The sequence below is a fragment of the Heptranchias perlo genome, unplaced genomic scaffold (assembly GCF_035084215.1).
Source record: "Heptranchias perlo isolate sHepPer1 unplaced genomic scaffold, sHepPer1.hap1 HAP1_SCAFFOLD_161, whole genome shotgun sequence".
In the NCBI taxonomy this organism is placed as follows: domain Eukaryota; kingdom Metazoa; phylum Chordata; class Chondrichthyes; order Hexanchiformes; family Hexanchidae; genus Heptranchias; species Heptranchias perlo.
Window position 1 is genome coordinate 490,074 of NW_027138870.1, and position 17,924 is coordinate 507,997.

Below are 17,924 nucleotides of genomic sequence, written 5' to 3' on the forward strand. Positions count from 1 at the left end.
TGCTATCACCGTCTATATGAAAGTATCTCTGCTATCACCGTCTACAGTAAAGTATCTCTCTGCTATCACCGTCTATACTACAATATCTCTCCACTATCACTGTCTATACTAAAGTATCTGTCTGCTATCACCGTCTATACGAAAGTATCTCTGCTATCACCGTCTATAGTAAAGTATCTCTCTGCTATCACCGTCAATACTACAATATCACTCCGCTATCACTGTCTATACGACAATATCTCTCCGCTATCATTGTCTGTACTACGATATCTCTCCACTATCACTGTCAATACTACAATATCTCTCCACTATCACTGTCTAAACTAGAATATCTCTCCGCTATCATTGTCAATACTACAATATCTCTCCTCTATCATTGTCAATACTACAATATCTCTCCACTATCATTGTCAATACTACAATATCTCTCCACTATCACTGTCTGTATGACAGTATCTGTCCAATATCATTATCTAAACTGCAAAATCTTTCCACTATCACTGTCTATACTACAATCTCACTCCGCTATCACTGTCTATATTATAATATCTCTCCACTCTCACTGTCAATATTACAATTTCTCTCTGCTATCTCTATCTATAATTCAATATCTCCCCACTATCACTGTCTGTACTGCATCTGTGCTGAATTTGTTAATCTCAGTCACGGCAGTAATAGACGTCCTCTAATGGGCCTCAGTGCCCGTAGGCTGTTCATGGCCACATGTTCCAGTGTTCCAGTTCGGATTGCAATTGAGTGGCTTCTCCCGTAAAGGGTGTTGGTGGATCCCTGGCTCCAGGCAGACTTTGACCCTCATCCCTTCCGCCAATCACCACCTCGGCTCACATCTGCCTGTTGTACTTGTCGGCTGCTGGTATCAGTGTCACTGCAGGAACCTACACAAGAGGAGGGGAGATATGGGAGGAGAACAGTGATGACCAACCTGTTCGGAGTCTGACAAAGACATCGAGAATATAAATGGCATCTGAGATGTAATCAATCGTCAACCAAATGGTGAGATGGTTTATCTGGAGAGAGTCAAAGCAAGCCCTGTGAGAAAAACACATAGGTAAGCACATACAATCATAATCACACGCAAAGCAGAGATTGACACAACTTTACCGCAGTGTTTGGCTGACTATTGTTCAAGTAGGGAATGTCGTTTCATGACAAACATCTGATTCCCTCATAACTTTACAGTAGCAACACTGTCTCGAGAGGGAGTTCTATAACATAAAGAGGCATTGGAACCTCCCACGGAATGGAATGGCAGTGAGTGATTGTATTGTCTTCACCGTCTCTGCGCTGACACTGGGTGCAATGAACTCAGTTTGCCTGTGCAGCGTTTTCATCATTACTGGCATGAACTGACATTTCTCAACAACATGAAGGGCCCAAAAACAATGGCAAAGTAGTAATCAGGACCGTGTATTAACCGTGACCATGTACTAACCATGTCCATGTACTAACCATGTCCGTGTGATAACTGTGACCAGGGACTAACCGTGTCCATGCACTAATCATGTCCATGTAGTAACCGTGACCACGCACTAACTATGTCCATGTACTAACCATGACCATGTACAAACCATGTCTATGTACTAACCGTGTCCATGCACTAACTGTGACCAGGGACGAACCGTGTCCATGCACTAATCGTGTCCATGTAGTAACCGTGACCATGTACTAACCATGTCCGTGTACTAACCATGTCCGTGTACTAACCATGTCCATGTACTAACCGTGTCCATGTTCTAACCGTGTCCATGCTCTAACTGTGTCCATGCTCTAACCGTGCCCATGCACTAACCGTGTCCATGATCTAACCGTGTCCATGCACTAACTGTGACCATGCTCTAACCGTGTCCATGCTCTAACCGTGTCCATGCACTAACTGTGACCATGCTCTAACCATGTCCATGCACTAACTGTGACCATGCTCTAACCGTGTCCATGCTCTAACCGTGTCCATGCACTAACTGTGTCCATGCTCTAACTGTGTCCATGCTCTAACTGTGACCATGCTCTAACCGTGTCCATGCTCTAACCGTGTCCATGCTCTAACTGTGTCCATGCACTAACCGTGTCCATGCACTAACCGTGTCCATGCTCTAACCGTGTCCATGCTCTAACCGTGTCCATGCACTAACTGCGTCCATGCTCTAACTGTGACCATGCTCTAACCGTGTCCATGCTCTAACTGTGACCATGCTCTAACCGTGTCCATGCACTAACCGTGTCCATGCTCGAACCGTGTCCATGCTCTAACCGTGTCCATGCACTAACTGTGTCCATGCTCTAACCGTGTCCATGCTCTAACCGTGTCCATGCTCTAACCGTGTCCATGCACGAACTGTGTCCATGGAATAACTGCGACTCATCCGAATCGTGATCATGAACTAACTGCGACTAAGTCCTAAAAGCGATTATATCCTAACCGCGACTGTGTCCTAACCGTGACCATGAATTAACCGCGACTATATCCTAACTGCGATTATATCGTAATCACGATTATATCCGAACCGTTGTTGTATCCTAACCATGACTATATTTTAATCGTGACTATATCCTAACCGCGACTGTATCCTAATCGCGATATACGAACATACAAATTAAGAGCAGGAGTAGGCCATTCGGCCCCTCGAGCCTGCTCTGCCATTTGGTAAGATCATGGCCGATCTGAATGTGACCTCAACTTTCCCATCTACCGACTATAACCTTTGACTCCCTTGTTATTTAGTTATACAGGGCCTTGGTGAGACTACACCTGGTGTATTGTGTGCAGTTTTGGTCTCCTTATCTGAGGAAGGATGTCCTTGCCATAGAGGGAGTGCAACGAAGGTTCACCAGACTGATTCCTGGGATGGCAGGACTGTCGTATGAGGAGAGATTGGGTCGACTCGGCCTGTATTCACTCGAGTTTAGAAGAATGAGAGGGGATCAAATTGAAACATATAAAATTCTGACAGGGCTAGACAGACTGAATGCAGGGAGGATATTCCCGATGGCTGGGGGGTCCAGAACGAGGGGTCACAGTCTCAGGATACAGGGTGGGACATTTAGGACTGAGATGAGGAGAAATTTCTTCACTCAGAGGGTGGTGAACCTGTGGAATTCTCTACCACAGAAGGCAGCGGAGGCCAAGTCACTGAATATATTTAAGAAGGAGCCAGATAGATTTCTAGATACAAAAGGCATCAAGGGGTATGGGGAGAGAGCGGGAAAATGGTATTGAGATAGAGGATCAGCCATCATCATATTGAATGGCAGAGCAGGCTCGAAGGGCCGAATGGCCGACTCCTGCTCCTATTTTCTATGTTTCTATGTTACTCCTGTATCTGGGACACTCTATCCCCTCTCTGACACTCCTGTATCTGGGACACTCTATCCCCTCTCTCACACTCCTGTATCTGGGACACTCTAACCCCTCTCTCACACTCCTGTATCTGGGACACTCTAACCCCTCTCTCACACTCCTGTATCTGGGACACTCTATCCCCTCTCTCACACTCCTGTATCTGGGACACTCTATACCCTCTCTCACACTCCTGTATCTGGGACACTCTATCCCCTCTCTCACACTCCTGTATCTGGGACACTCTAACCCCTCTCTCACACTCCTGTATCTGGGACACTCTATCCCCTCTCTCACACTCCTGTATCTGGGACACTCTAACCCCTCTCTCACACTCCTGTATCTGGGACACTCTAACCCCTCTCTCACACTCCTGTATCTGGGACACTCTATCCCCTCTCTCACACTCCTGTATCTGGGACACTCTAACCCCTCTCTCACACTCCTGTATCTGGGACACTCTATCCCCTCTCCCACACTCCTGTATCTGGGACACTCTATCCCCTCTCTCACACTCCTGTATCTGGGACACTCTAACCCCTCTCTCACACTCCTGTATCTGGGACACTCTATCCCTCTCTCACACTCCTGTATCTGGGACACTCTAACCCCTCCCTCACACTCCTGTATCTGGGACACTCTAACCCCTCTCTCACACTCCTGTATCTGGGACACTCTATCCCCTCTCTCACACTCCTGTATCTGGGACACTTCATCCCCTCTCTCACACTCCTGTATCTGGGACACTATCCCCTCTCTCACACTCCTGTATCTGGGACACTCTAACCCCTCTCTCACACTCCTGTATCTGGGACACTCTAACCCCTCTCTCACACTCCTGTATCTGGGACACGCTAACCCCTCTCTCACACTCCTGTATCTGGGACACTCCATCCCCTCTCTCACACTCCTGTATCTGGGACACTCTATCCCCTCTCTCACACTCCTGTATCTGGGACACTCTATCCCCTCTCTCACACTCCTGTATCTGGGACACTCTCACCCCTCTCTCACACTCCTGTATCTGGGACACTCTAACCCCTCTCTCACACTCCTGTATCTGGGACACTCTAACCCCTCTCTCACACTCCTGTATCTGGGACACTCTAACCCCTCTCTCCCACTCCTGTATCTGAGACACTCTAACCCCTCTCTCACACTCCTGTATCTGGGACAATCTATCCCCTCTCTCACACTCCTGTATCTGGGACACTCTATCCTCTCTCTCACACTCCTGTATCTGGGACACTCTCACCCCTCTCTCACACTCCTGTATCTGGGACACTCTAACCCCTCTCTCACACTCCTGTATCTGGGACAATCTATCACCTCTCTCACACTCCTGTATCTGGGACACTCTAACCCCTCTCTCACACTCCTGTATCTGGGACACTCTAACCCCTCTCTCACACTCCTGTATCTGGGACACTCTATCCCCTCTCTCACACTCCTGTATCTGGGACACTCTATCCTCTCTCTCACACTCCTGTATCTGGGACACTCTCACCCCTCTCTCACACTCCTGTATCTGGGACACTCTAACCCCTCTCTCACACTCCTGTATCTGGGACACTCTATCCCCTCTCTCACACTCCTGTATCTGGGACACTCTAACCCCTCTCTCACACTCCTGTATCTGGGACACTCTATCCCCTCTCTCACACTCCTGTATCTGGGACACTCTATCCCCTCTCTCACACTCCTGTATCTGGGACACTCTATCCCCTCTCTCACACTCCTGTATCTGGGACACTCTAACCCCTCTCTCACACTCCTGTATCTGGGACACTCTATCCCCTCTCTCCCACTCCTGTATCTGGGACACTCTAACCCCTCTCTCACACTCCTGTATCTGGGACACTCGAACCCCTCTCTCACACTCCTGTATCTGGGACACTCGAACCCCTCTCTCACACTCGTGTATCTCGGACACTCTAACCCCTCTCTCACACTCCTGTATCTGGGACACTCTAACCCCTCTCTCACACTCCTGTATCTGGGACACTCTAACCCCTCTCTCACACTCCTGTATCTGGGACACTCGAACCCCTCTCTCACACTCCTGTATCTGGGACACTCTAACCCCTCTCTCACACTCCTGTATCTGGGACACTCTAACCCCTCTCTCACACTCCTGTATCTGGGACACTCTATCCCCTCTCTCACACTCCTGTATCTGGGACACTCTATCCCCTCTCTCCCACTCCTGTATCTGGGACACTCTAACCCCTCTCTCACACTCCTGTATCTGGGACACTCTAACCCCTCTCTCACACTCCTGTATCTGGGACACTCTAAACCCTCTCTCACACTCCTGTATCTGGGACACTCGAACCCCTCTCTCACACTCCTGTATCTGGGACACTCTAACCCCTCTCTCACACTCCTGCATCTGGGACACTCTAACCCCTCTCTCACACTCCTGTATCTGGGACACTCTATCCCCTCTCTCACACTCCTGTATCTGGGACACTCTAACCCCTCTCTCACACTCCTGTATCTGGGACACTCTATCCCCTCTCTCACACTCCTGTATCTGGGACACTCGATCCCCTCTCTCACACTCCTGTATCTGGGACACTCTATCCCCTCTCTCACACTCCTGTATCTGGGACACTCTATCCCCTCTCTCACACTCCTGTATCTGGGACACTCTATCCCCTCTCTCACACTCCTGTATCTGGGACACTCTATCCCCTCTCTCACACTCCTGTATCTGGGACACTCTATCCCCTCTCTCACACTCCTGTATCTGGGACACTCTATCCCCTCTCTCACACTCCTGTATCTGGGACACTCTATCCCCTCTCTCACACTCCTGTATCTGGGACACTCTATCCCCTCTCTCACACTCCTGTATCTGGGACACTCTATCCCCTCTCTCACACTCCTGTATCTGGGACACTCTATCCCCTCTCTCACACTCCTGTATCTGGGACACTCTAACCCCTCTCTCACACTCCTGTATCTGGGACACTCTATCCCCTCTCTCACACTCCTGTATCTGGGACACTCTAACCCCTCTCTCACACTCCTGTATCTGGGACACTCTAACCCCTCTCTCACACTCCTGTATCTGGGACACTCTAACCCCTCTCTCACACTCCTGTATCTGGGACACTCTAACCCCTCTCTCACACTCCTGTATCTGGGACACTCCATCCACTCTCTCACACTCCTGTATCTGGGACACTCTATCCCCTCTCTCACACTCCTGTATCTGGGACACTCTAACCCCTCTCTCACACTCCTGTATCTGGGACACTCTATCCCTCTCTCACACTCCTGTATCTGGGACACTCTAACCCCTCTCTCACACTCCTGTATCTGGGATACTCTAACCCCTCTCTCGCACTCCTGTATCTGGGACACTCTATCCCCTCTCTCACACTCCTGTATCTGGGACACTCCATCCCCTCTCTCACACTCCTGTATCTGGGACACTCTATCCCCTCTCTCACACTCCTGTATCTGGGACACTCTAACCCCTCTCTCACACTCCTGTATCTGGGACACTCTATCCCCTCTCTCACACTCCTGTATCTGGGACACTCTAACCCCTCTCTCACACTCCTGTATCTGGGACACTCTAACCCCTCTCTCACACTCCTGTATCTGGGACACTCTATACCCTCTCTCACACTCCTGTATCTGGGACACTCTAACCCCTCTCTCACACTCCTGTATCTGGGACACTCTAACCCCTCTCTCACACTCCTGTATCTGGGACACTCTATCCCCTCTCCCACACTCCTGTATCTGGGACACTCGAACCCCTCTCTCACACTCCTGTATCTGGGACACTCTAATCCCTCTCTCACACTCCTGTATCTGAGACACTCTAACCCCTCTCTCACACTCCTGTATCTGGGACACTCTATACCCTCTCTCACACTCCTGTATCTGGGACACTCTATCCCCTCTCTCACACTCCTGTATCTGGGACACTCTAACCCCTCTCTCACACTCCTGTATCTGGGACACTCTATCCCCTCTCTGACACTCCTGTATCTGGGACACTCTATCCCCTCTCTCACACTCCTGTATCTGGGACACTCTAACCCCTCTCTCACACTCCTGTATCTGGGACACTCTAACCCCTCTCTCACACTCCTGTATCTGGGACACTCTATCCCCTCTCTCACACTCCTGTATCTGGGACACTCTATACCCTCTCTCACACTCCTGTATCTGGGACACTCTATCCCCTCTCTCACACTCCTGTATCTGGGACACTCTAACCCCTCTCTCACACTCCTGTATCTGGGACACTCTATCCCCTCTCTCACACTCCTGTATCTGGGACACTCTAACCCCTCTCTCACACTCCTGTATCTGGGACACTCTAACCCCTCTCTCACACTCCTGTATCTGGGACACTCTATCCCCTCTCTCACACTCCTGTATCTGGGACACTCTAACCCCTCTCTCACACTCCTGTATCTGGGACACTCTATCCCCTCTCCCACACTCCTGTATCTGGGACACTCTATCCCCTCTCTCACACTCCTGTATCTGGGACACTCTAACCCCTCTCTCACACTCCTGTATCTGGGACACTCTATCCCTCTCTCACACTCCTGTATCTGGGACACTCTAACCCCTCCCTCACACTCCTGTATCTGGGACACTCTAACCCCTCTCTCACACTCCTGTATCTGGGACACTCTATCCCCTCTCTCACACTCCTGTATCTGGGACACTTCATCCCCTCTCTCACACTCCTGTATCTGGGACACTATCCCCTCTCTCACACTCCTGTATCTGGGACACTCTAACCCCTCTCTCACACTCCTGTATCTGGGACACTCTAACCCCTCTCTCACACTCCTGTATCTGGGACACGCTAACCCCTCTCTCACACTCCTGTATCTGGGACACTCCATCCCCTCTCTCACACTCCTGTATCTGGGACACTCTATCCCCTCTCTCACACTCCTGTATCTGGGACACTCTATCCCCTCTCTCACACTCCTGTATCTGGGACACTCTCACCCCTCTCTCACACTCCTGTATCTGGGACACTCTAACCCCTCTCTCACACTCCTGTATCTGGGACACTCTAACCCCTCTCTCACACTCCTGTATCTGGGACACTCTAACCCCTCTCTCCCACTCCTGTATCTGAGACACTCTAACCCCTCTCTCACACTCCTGTATCTGGGACAATCTATCCCCTCTCTCACACTCCTGTATCTGGGACACTCTATCCTCTCTCTCACACTCCTGTATCTGGGACACTCTCACCCCTCTCTCACACTCCTGTATCTGGGACACTCTAACCCCTCTCTCACACTCCTGTATCTGGGACAATCTATCACCTCTCTCACACTCCTGTATCTGGGACACTCTAACCCCTCTCTCACACTCCTGTATCTGGGACACTCTAACCCCTCTCTCACACTCCTGTATCTGGGACACTCTATCCCCTCTCTCACACTCCTGTATCTGGGACACTCTATCCTCTCTCTCACACTCCTGTATCTGGGACACTCTCACCCCTCTCTCACACTCCTGTATCTGGGACACTCTAACCCCTCTCTCACACTCCTGTATCTGGGACACTCTATCCCCTCTCTCACACTCCTGTATCTGGGACACTCTAACCCCTCTCTCACACTCCTGTATCTGGGACACTCTATCCCCTCTCTCACACTCCTGTATCTGGGACACTCTATCCCCTCTCTCACACTCCTGTATCTGGGACACTCTATCCCCTCTCTCACACTCCTGTATCTGGGACACTCTAACCCCTCTCTCACACTCCTGTATCTGGGACACTCTATCCCCTCTCTCCCACTCCTGTATCTGGGACACTCTAACCCCTCTCTCACACTCCTGTATCTGGGACACTCGAACCCCTCTCTCACACTCCTGTATCTGGGACACTCGAACCCCTCTCTCACACTCGTGTATCTCGGACACTCTAACCCCTCTCTCACACTCCTGTATCTGGGACACTCTAACCCCTCTCTCACACTCCTGTATCTGGGACACTCTAACCCCTCTCTCACACTCCTGTATCTGGGACACTCGAACCCCTCTCTCACACTCCTGTATCTGGGACACTCTAACCCCTCTCTCACACTCCTGTATCTGGGACACTCTAACCCCTCTCTCACACTCCTGTATCTGGGACACTCTATCCCCTCTCTCACACTCCTGTATCTGGGACACTCTATCCCCTCTCTCCCACTCCTGTATCTGGGACACTCTAACCCCTCTCTCACACTCCTGTATCTGGGACACTCTAACCCCTCTCTCACACTCCTGTATCTGGGACACTCTAAACCCTCTCTCACACTCCTGTATCTGGGACACTCGAACCCCTCTCTCACACTCCTGTATCTGGGACACTCTAACCCCTCTCTCACACTCCTGCATCTGGGACACTCTAACCCCTCTCTCACACTCCTGTATCTGGGACACTCTATCCCCTCTCTCACACTCCTGTATCTGGGACACTCTAACCCCTCTCTCACACTCCTGTATCTGGGACACTCTATCCCCTCTCTCACACTCCTGTATCTGGGACACTCGATCCCCTCTCTCACACTCCTGTATCTGGGACACTCTATCCCCTCTCTCACACTCCTGTATCTGGGACACTCTATCCCCTCTCTCACACTCCTGTATCTGGGACACTCTATCCCCTCTCTCACACTCCTGTATCTGGGACACTCTATCCCCTCTCTCACACTCCTGTATCTGGGACACTCTATCCCCTCTCTCACACTCCTGTATCTGGGACACTCTATCCCCTCTCTCACACTCCTGTATCTGGGACACTCTATCCCCTCTCTCACACTCCTGTATCTGGGACACTCTATCCCCTCTCTCACACTCCTGTATCTGGGACACTCTATCCCCTCTCTCACACTCCTGTATCTGGGACACTCTATCCCCTCTCTCACACTCCTGTATCTGGGACACTCTAACCCCTCTCTCACACTCCTGTATCTGGGACACTCTATCCCCTCTCTCACACTCCTGTATCTGGGACACTCTAACCCCTCTCTCACACTCCTGTATCTGGGACACTCTAACCCCTCTCTCACACTCCTGTATCTGGGACACTCTAACCCCTCTCTCACACTCCTGTATCTGGGACACTCTAACCCCTCTCTCACACTCCTGTATCTGGGACACTCCATCCACTCTCTCACACTCCTGTATCTGGGACACTCTATCCCCTCTCTCACACTCCTGTATCTGGGACACTCTAACCCCTCTCTCACACTCCTGTATCTGGGACACTCTATCCCTCTCTCACACTCCTGTATCTGGGACACTCTAACCCCTCTCTCACACTCCTGTATCTGGGATACTCTAACCCCTCTCTCGCACTCCTGTATCTGGGACACTCTATCCCCTCTCTCACACTCCTGTATCTGGGACACTCCATCCCCTCTCTCACACTCCTGTATCTGGGACACTCTATCCCCTCTCTCACACTCCTGTATCTGGGACACTCTAACCCCTCTCTCACACTCCTGTATCTGGGACACTCTATCCCCTCTCTCACACTCCTGTATCTGGGACACTCTAACCCCTCTCTCACACTCCTGTATCTGGGACACTCTAACCCCTCTCTCACACTCCTGTATCTGGGACACTCTATACCCTCTCTCACACTCCTGTATCTGGGACACTCTAACCCCTCTCTCACACTCCTGTATCTGGGACACTCTAACCCCTCTCTCACACTCCTGTATCTGGGACACTCTATCCCCTCTCTCACACTCCTGTATCTGGGACACTCGAACCCCTCTCTCACACTCCTGTATCTGGGACACTCTAATCCCTCTCTCACACTCCTGTATCTGAGACACTCTAACCCCTCTCTCACACTCCTGTATCTGGGACACTCTAACTCCTCTCTCACACTCCTGTATCTGGGACACTCTAACCCCTCTCTCACACTCCTGTATCTGGGACACTCTAATCCCTCTCTCACACTCCTGTATCTGGGACACTCTAACTCCTCTCTCACACTCCTGTATCTGGGACACTCTATCCCCTCTCTCACACTCCTGTATCTGGGACACTCTGACCCCTCTCTCACACTCCTGTATCTGGGACACTCTAACCCCTCTCTCACACTCCTGTATCTGGGACACTCTAACCCCTCTCTCACACTCCTGTATCTGGGACACTCTATCCCCTCTCTCACACTCCTGTATCTGGGACACTCGAACCCCTCTCTCACACTCCTGTATCTGGGACACTCTAACCCCTCTCTCACACTCCTGTATCTGGGACACTCTATCCCCTCTCTCACACTCCTGTATCTGGGACACTCTAACCCCTCTCTCACACTCCTGTATCTGGGACACTCTAACCCCTCTCTCACACTCCTGTATCTGGGACACTCTAACCCCTCTCTCACACTCCTGTATCTGGGACACTCTAACCCCTCTCTCACACTCCTGTATCTGGGACACTCTAACCCCTCTCTCACACTCCTGTATCTGGGACACTCTATCCCCTCTCTCACACTCCTGTATCTGGGACACTCTATACCCTCTCTCACACTCCTGTATCTGGGACACTCTATCCCCTCTCTCACACTCCTGTATCTGGGACACTCTATCCCCTCTCTCACACTCCTGTATCTGGGACACTCTAACCCCTCTCTCACACTCCTGTATCTGGGACACTCTAACCCCTCTCTCACACTCCTGTATCTGGGACACTCTAACCCCTCTCTCACACTCCTGTATCTGGGACACTCTATCCCCTCTCTCACACTCCTGTATCTGGGACACTCTAACCCCTCTCTCACACTCCTGTATCTGGGACACTCTAACCCCTCTCTCACACTCCTGTATCTGGGACACTCTAACCCCTCTCTCACACTCCTGTATCTGGGACACTCTAACCCCTCTCTCACACTCCTGTATCTGGGACACTCTAACCCCTCTCTCACACTCCTGTATCTGGGACACTCTAACCCCTCTCTCCCACTCCTGTATCTGAGACACTCTATCCCCTCTCTCACACTCCTGTATCTGGGACAATCTATCCCCTCTCTCACACTCCTGTATCTGGGACACTCTATCCTCTCTCTCACACTCCTGTATCTGGGACACTCTCACCCCTCTCTCACACTCCTGTATCTGGGACACTCTAACCCCTCTCTCACACTCCTGTATCTGGGACAATCTATCACCTCTCTCACACTCCTGTATCTGGGACACTCTATCCCTCTCTCCCAATCCTGTATCTGGGACACTCTATCCCCTCTCTCACACTCCTGTATCTGGGACACTCGATCCCCTCTCTCACACTCCTGTATCTGGGACACTCTCACCCCTCTCTCACACTCCTGTATCTGGGACACTCTAACCCCTCTCTCACACTCCTGTATCTGGGACACTCTAACCCCTCTCTCACACTCCTGTATCTGGGACACTCTATCCCCTCTCTCACACTCCTGTATCTGGGACACTCTAACCCCTCTCTCACACTCCTGTATCTGGGACACTCGATCCCCTCTCTCACACTCCTGTATCTGGGACACTCTATCCCCTCTCTCACACTCCTGTATCTGGGACACTCTCACCCCTCTCTCACACTCCTGTATCTGGGACACTCTAACCCCTCTCTCACACTCCTGTATCTGGGACACTCTAACCCCTCTCTCACACTCCTGTATCTGGGACACTCTAACCCCTCTCTCACACTCCTGTATCTGGGACACTCTAACCCCTCTCTCACACTCCTGTATCTGGGACACTCCATCCCCTCTCTCACACTCCTGTATCTGGGACACTCTATCCCCTCTCTCACACTCCTGTATCTGGGACACTCTATCCCCTCTCTCACACTCCTGTATCTGGGACACTCTATCCCCTCTCTCACACTCCTGTATCTGGGACACTCTAACCCCTCTCTCACACTCCTGTATCTGGGACACTCTATCCCCTCTCTCACACTCCTGTATCTGGGACACTCTATCCCCTCTCTCTCACTCCTGTATCTGGGACACTCTAACCCCTCTCTCACACTCCTGTATCTGGGACACTCTATCCCCTCTCTCACACTCCTGTATCTGGGATACTCTAACCCCTCTCTCACACTCCTGTATCTGAGACACTCTAATCCCTCTCTCACACTCCTGTATCTGGGACACTCTATCCCCTCTCTCCCACTCCTGTATCTGGGACACTCTATCCCCTCTCTCCCACTCCTGTATCTGGGACACTCTAACCCCTCTCTCACACTCCTGTATCTGGGACACTCTAACCCCTCTCTCACACTCGTGTATCTCGGACACTCTAACCCCTCTCTCACACTCCTGTATCTGGGACACTCTAACCCCTCTCTCACACTCCTGTATCTGGGACACTCTATCCCCTCTCTCACACTCCTGTATCTGGGACACTCTAACCCCTCTCTCACACTCCTGTATCTGGGACACTCGAACCCCTCTCTCACACTCCTGTATCTGGGACACTCGAACCCCTCTCTCACACTCCTGTATCTGGGACACTCTAACCCCTCTCTCACACTCGTGTATCTCGGACACTCTAACCCCTCTCTCACACTCCTGTATCTGAGACACTCTAACCCCTCTCTCACACTCCTGTATCTGGGACACTCTATCCCCTCTCTCACACTCCTGTATCTGGGACACTCTAACCCCTCTCTCACACTCCTGTATCTGGGACACTCTATCCCCTCTCTCACATTCCTGTATCTGGGATACTCTATCCCCTCTCTCACACTCCTGTATCTGGGACACTCTAACCCCTCTCTCACACTCCTGTATCTGGGACACTCTATCCCCTCTCTCACACTCCTGTATCTGGGACACTCTATCCCCTCTCTCACACTCCTGTATCTGGGACACTCTAACCCCTCTCTCACACTCCTGTATCTGGGACACTCTAACCCCTCTCTCACACTCCTGTATCTGGGACACTCTATCCCCTCTCTCACACTCCTGTATCTGGGACACTCTATCCCCTCTCTCACACTCCTGTATCTGAGACACTCTAACCCCTCTCTCACATTCCTGTATCTGGGACACTCTATCCCCTCTCTCACACTCCTGTATCTGGGACACTCTATCCCCTCTCTCACACTCCTGTATCTGGGACACTCTAACCCCTCTCTCACACTCCTGTATCTGGGACACTCTATCCCCTCTCTCACACTCCTGTATCTGGGACACTCTAACCCCTCTCTCACATTCCTGTATCTGGGACACTCTATCCCCCCTCTCACACTCCTGTATCTGGGACACTCTATCCCCTCTCTCACACTCCTGTATCTGGGACACTCTAACCCCTCTCTCACACTCCTGTATCTGGGACACTCTAACCCCTCTCTCACACTCCTGTATCTGGGACACTCTAACCCCTCTCTCACACTCCTGTATCTGGGACACTCTATCCCCTCTCTCACACTCCTGTATCTGGGACACTCTAACCCCTCTCTCACACTCCTGTATCTGGGACACTCTATCCCCTCTCTCCCACTCCTGTATCTGGGACACTCTAACCCCTCTCTCACACTCCTGTATCTGGGACACTCTAACCCCTCTCTCACACTCCTGTATCTGGGACACTCTAACCCCTCTCTCACACTCCTGTATCTGGGACACTCTAACCCCTCTCTCACACTCCTGTATCTGGGACACTCTAACCCCTCTCTCACACTCCTGCATCTGGGACACTCTAACCCCTCTCTCACACTCCTGTATCTGGGACACTCTAATCCCTCTCTCACACTCCTGTATCTGGGACACTCTAACCCCTCTCTCACACTCCTGTATCTGGGACACTCTATCCCCTCTCTCACACTCCTGTATCTGGGACACTCTAACCCCTCTCTCACACTCCTGTATCTGGGACACTCTATCCCCTCTCTCACACTCCTGTATCTGGGACACTCGATCCCCTCTCTCACACTCCTGTATCTGGGACACTCTATCTCCTCTCTCACACTCCTGTATCTGGGACACTCTATCCCCTCTCTCACACTCCTGTATCTGGGACACTCTATCCCCTCTCTCACACTCCTGTATCTGGGACACTCTATCCCCTCTCTCACACTCCTGTATCTGGGACACTCTATCCCCTCTCTCACACTCCTGTATCTAGGACACTCTATCCCCTCTCTCACACTCCTGTATCTGGGACACTCTATCCCCTCTCTCACACTCCTGTATCTGGGACACTCTATCCCCTCTCTCACACTCCTGTATCTGGGACACTCTATCCCCTCTCTCACACTCCTGTATCTGGGACACTCTAACCCCTCTCTCACACTCCTGTATCTGGGACACTCCATCCACTCTCTCACACTCCTGTATCTGGGACACTCTAACCCCTCTCTCACACTCCTGTATCTGGGACACTCTAACCCCTCTCTCACACTCCTGTATCTGGGACACTCTAACCCCTCTCTCACACTCCTGTATCTGGGATACTCTAACCCCTCTCTCGCACTCCTGTATCTGGGACACTCTATCCCCTCTCTCACACTCCTGTATCTGGGACACTCCATCCCCTCTCTCACACTCCTGTATCTGGGACACTCTAACCCCTCTCTCACACTCCTGTATCTGGGACACTCTAACCCCTCTCTCACACTCCTGTATCTGGGACACTCTAACCCCTCTCTCACACTCCTGTATCTGGGACACTCTAACCCCTCTCTCACACTCCTGTATCTGGGACACTCTAACCCCTCTCTCACACTCCTGTATCTGGGACACTCTATCCCCTCTCTCACACTCCTGTATCTGCGACACTCTATCCCCTCTCTCACACTCCTGTATCTGGGACACTCTATCCCCTCTCTCACACTCCTGTATCTGCGACACTCTAACCCCTCTCTCACACTCCTGTATCTGGGACACTCTAACCCCTCTCTCACACTCCTGAATCTGGGACACTCTAACCCCTCTCTCACACTCCTGTATCTGGGACACTCTATCCCCTCTCTCACACTCCTGTATCTGGGACACTCTAACCCCTCTCTCACACTCCTGTATCTGGGACACTCTAACCCCTCTCTCACACTCCTGTATCTGGGAGACTCTAACCCCTCTCTCACACTCCTGTATCTGGGACACTCTAACCCCTCTCTCACACTCCTGTATCTGGGACACTCTATCCCCTCTCTCCCACTCCTGTATCTGGGACACTCTAACCCCTCTCTCACACTCCTGTATCTGGGACACTCTAACTCCTCTCTCACACTCCTGTATCTGGGACACTCTAACTCCTCTCTCACACTCCTGTATCTGGGACACTCTAACCCCTCTCTCACACTCCTGTATCTGGGACACTCTATCCCCTCTCTCACACTCCTGTATCTGGGACACTCTAACCCCTCTCTCACACTCCTGTATCTGGGACACTCTATCCCCTCTCTCACACTCCTGTATCTGGGACACTCTAACTCCTCTCTCACACTCCTGTATCTGGGACACTCTATCCCCTCTCTCACACTCCTGTATCTGGGACACTCTGACCCCTCTCTCACACTCCTGTATCTGGGACACTCTAACCCCTCTCTCACACTCCTGTATCTGGGACACTCTAACCCCTCTCTCACACTCCTGTATCTGGGACACTCTAACCCCTCTCTCACACTCCTGTATCTGGGACACTCTATCCCCTCTCTCACACTCCTGTATCTGGGACACTCTAACCCCTCTCTCACACTCCTGTATCTGGGACACTCTACCCCCTCTCTCACACTCCTGTATCTGAGACACTCTAACCCCTCTCTCACACTCCTGTATCTGGGACACTCTCTCCCCTCTCTCACACTCCTGTATCTGGGACACTCTATCCTCTCTCTCACACTCCTGTATCTGGGACACTCTAACCCCTCTCTCACACTCCTGTATCTGGGACACTCTATCCCCTCTCTCACACTCCTGTATCTGGGACACTCTATCCCCTCTCTCACACTCCTGTATCTGGGACACTCTATCCCCTCTCTCCCACTCCTGTATCTGGGACACTCTAACCCCTCTCTCACACTCCTGTATCTGGGACACTCTATCCCCTCTCTCACACTCCTGTATCTGGGACACTCTAACCCCTCTCTCACACTCCTGTATCTGGGACACTCTATCCCCTCTCTCACACTCCTGTATCTGGGACACTCTAACCCCTCTCTCACACTCCTGTATCTGGGACACTCTAACCCCTCTCTCACACTCCTGTATCTGGGACACTCTATCCCCTCTCTCACACTCCTGTATCTGGGACACTCTATCCCCTCTCTCACACTCCTGTATCTGGGACACTCTAACCCCTCTCTCACACTCCTGTATCTGGGACACTCTATCCCCTCTCTCACACTCCTGTATCTGGGACACTCTATCCCCTCTCTCACACTCCTGTATCTGGGACACTCTATCCCCTCTCTCCCACTCCTGTATCTGGGACACTCTAACCCCTCTCTCACACTCCTGTATCTGGGACACTCTAACCCCTCTCTCACACTCCTGTATCTGGGACACTCTATCCCCTCTCTCACACTCCTGTATCTGGGACACTCTAACCCCTCTCTCACACTCCTGTATCTGGGACACTCTACC

General features: G+C 51.5%; 1 protein-coding gene across 1 annotated transcript in view; it reads right to left on the reverse strand.

Moving 5' to 3' along the window:
* cnga2a (cyclic nucleotide gated channel subunit alpha 2a) overlaps positions 1-17,924 on the reverse strand; it is a 111,087-nt gene that overhangs the window by 2,381 nt on the left and 90,782 nt on the right. The window contains exon 5 of the mRNA XM_067977571.1: positions 944-1,050. Within this exon, the coding sequence (XP_067833672.1) occupies positions 944-1,050 (107 nt within the window). The remainder of the gene's footprint in view (positions 1-943; positions 1,051-17,924) is intronic.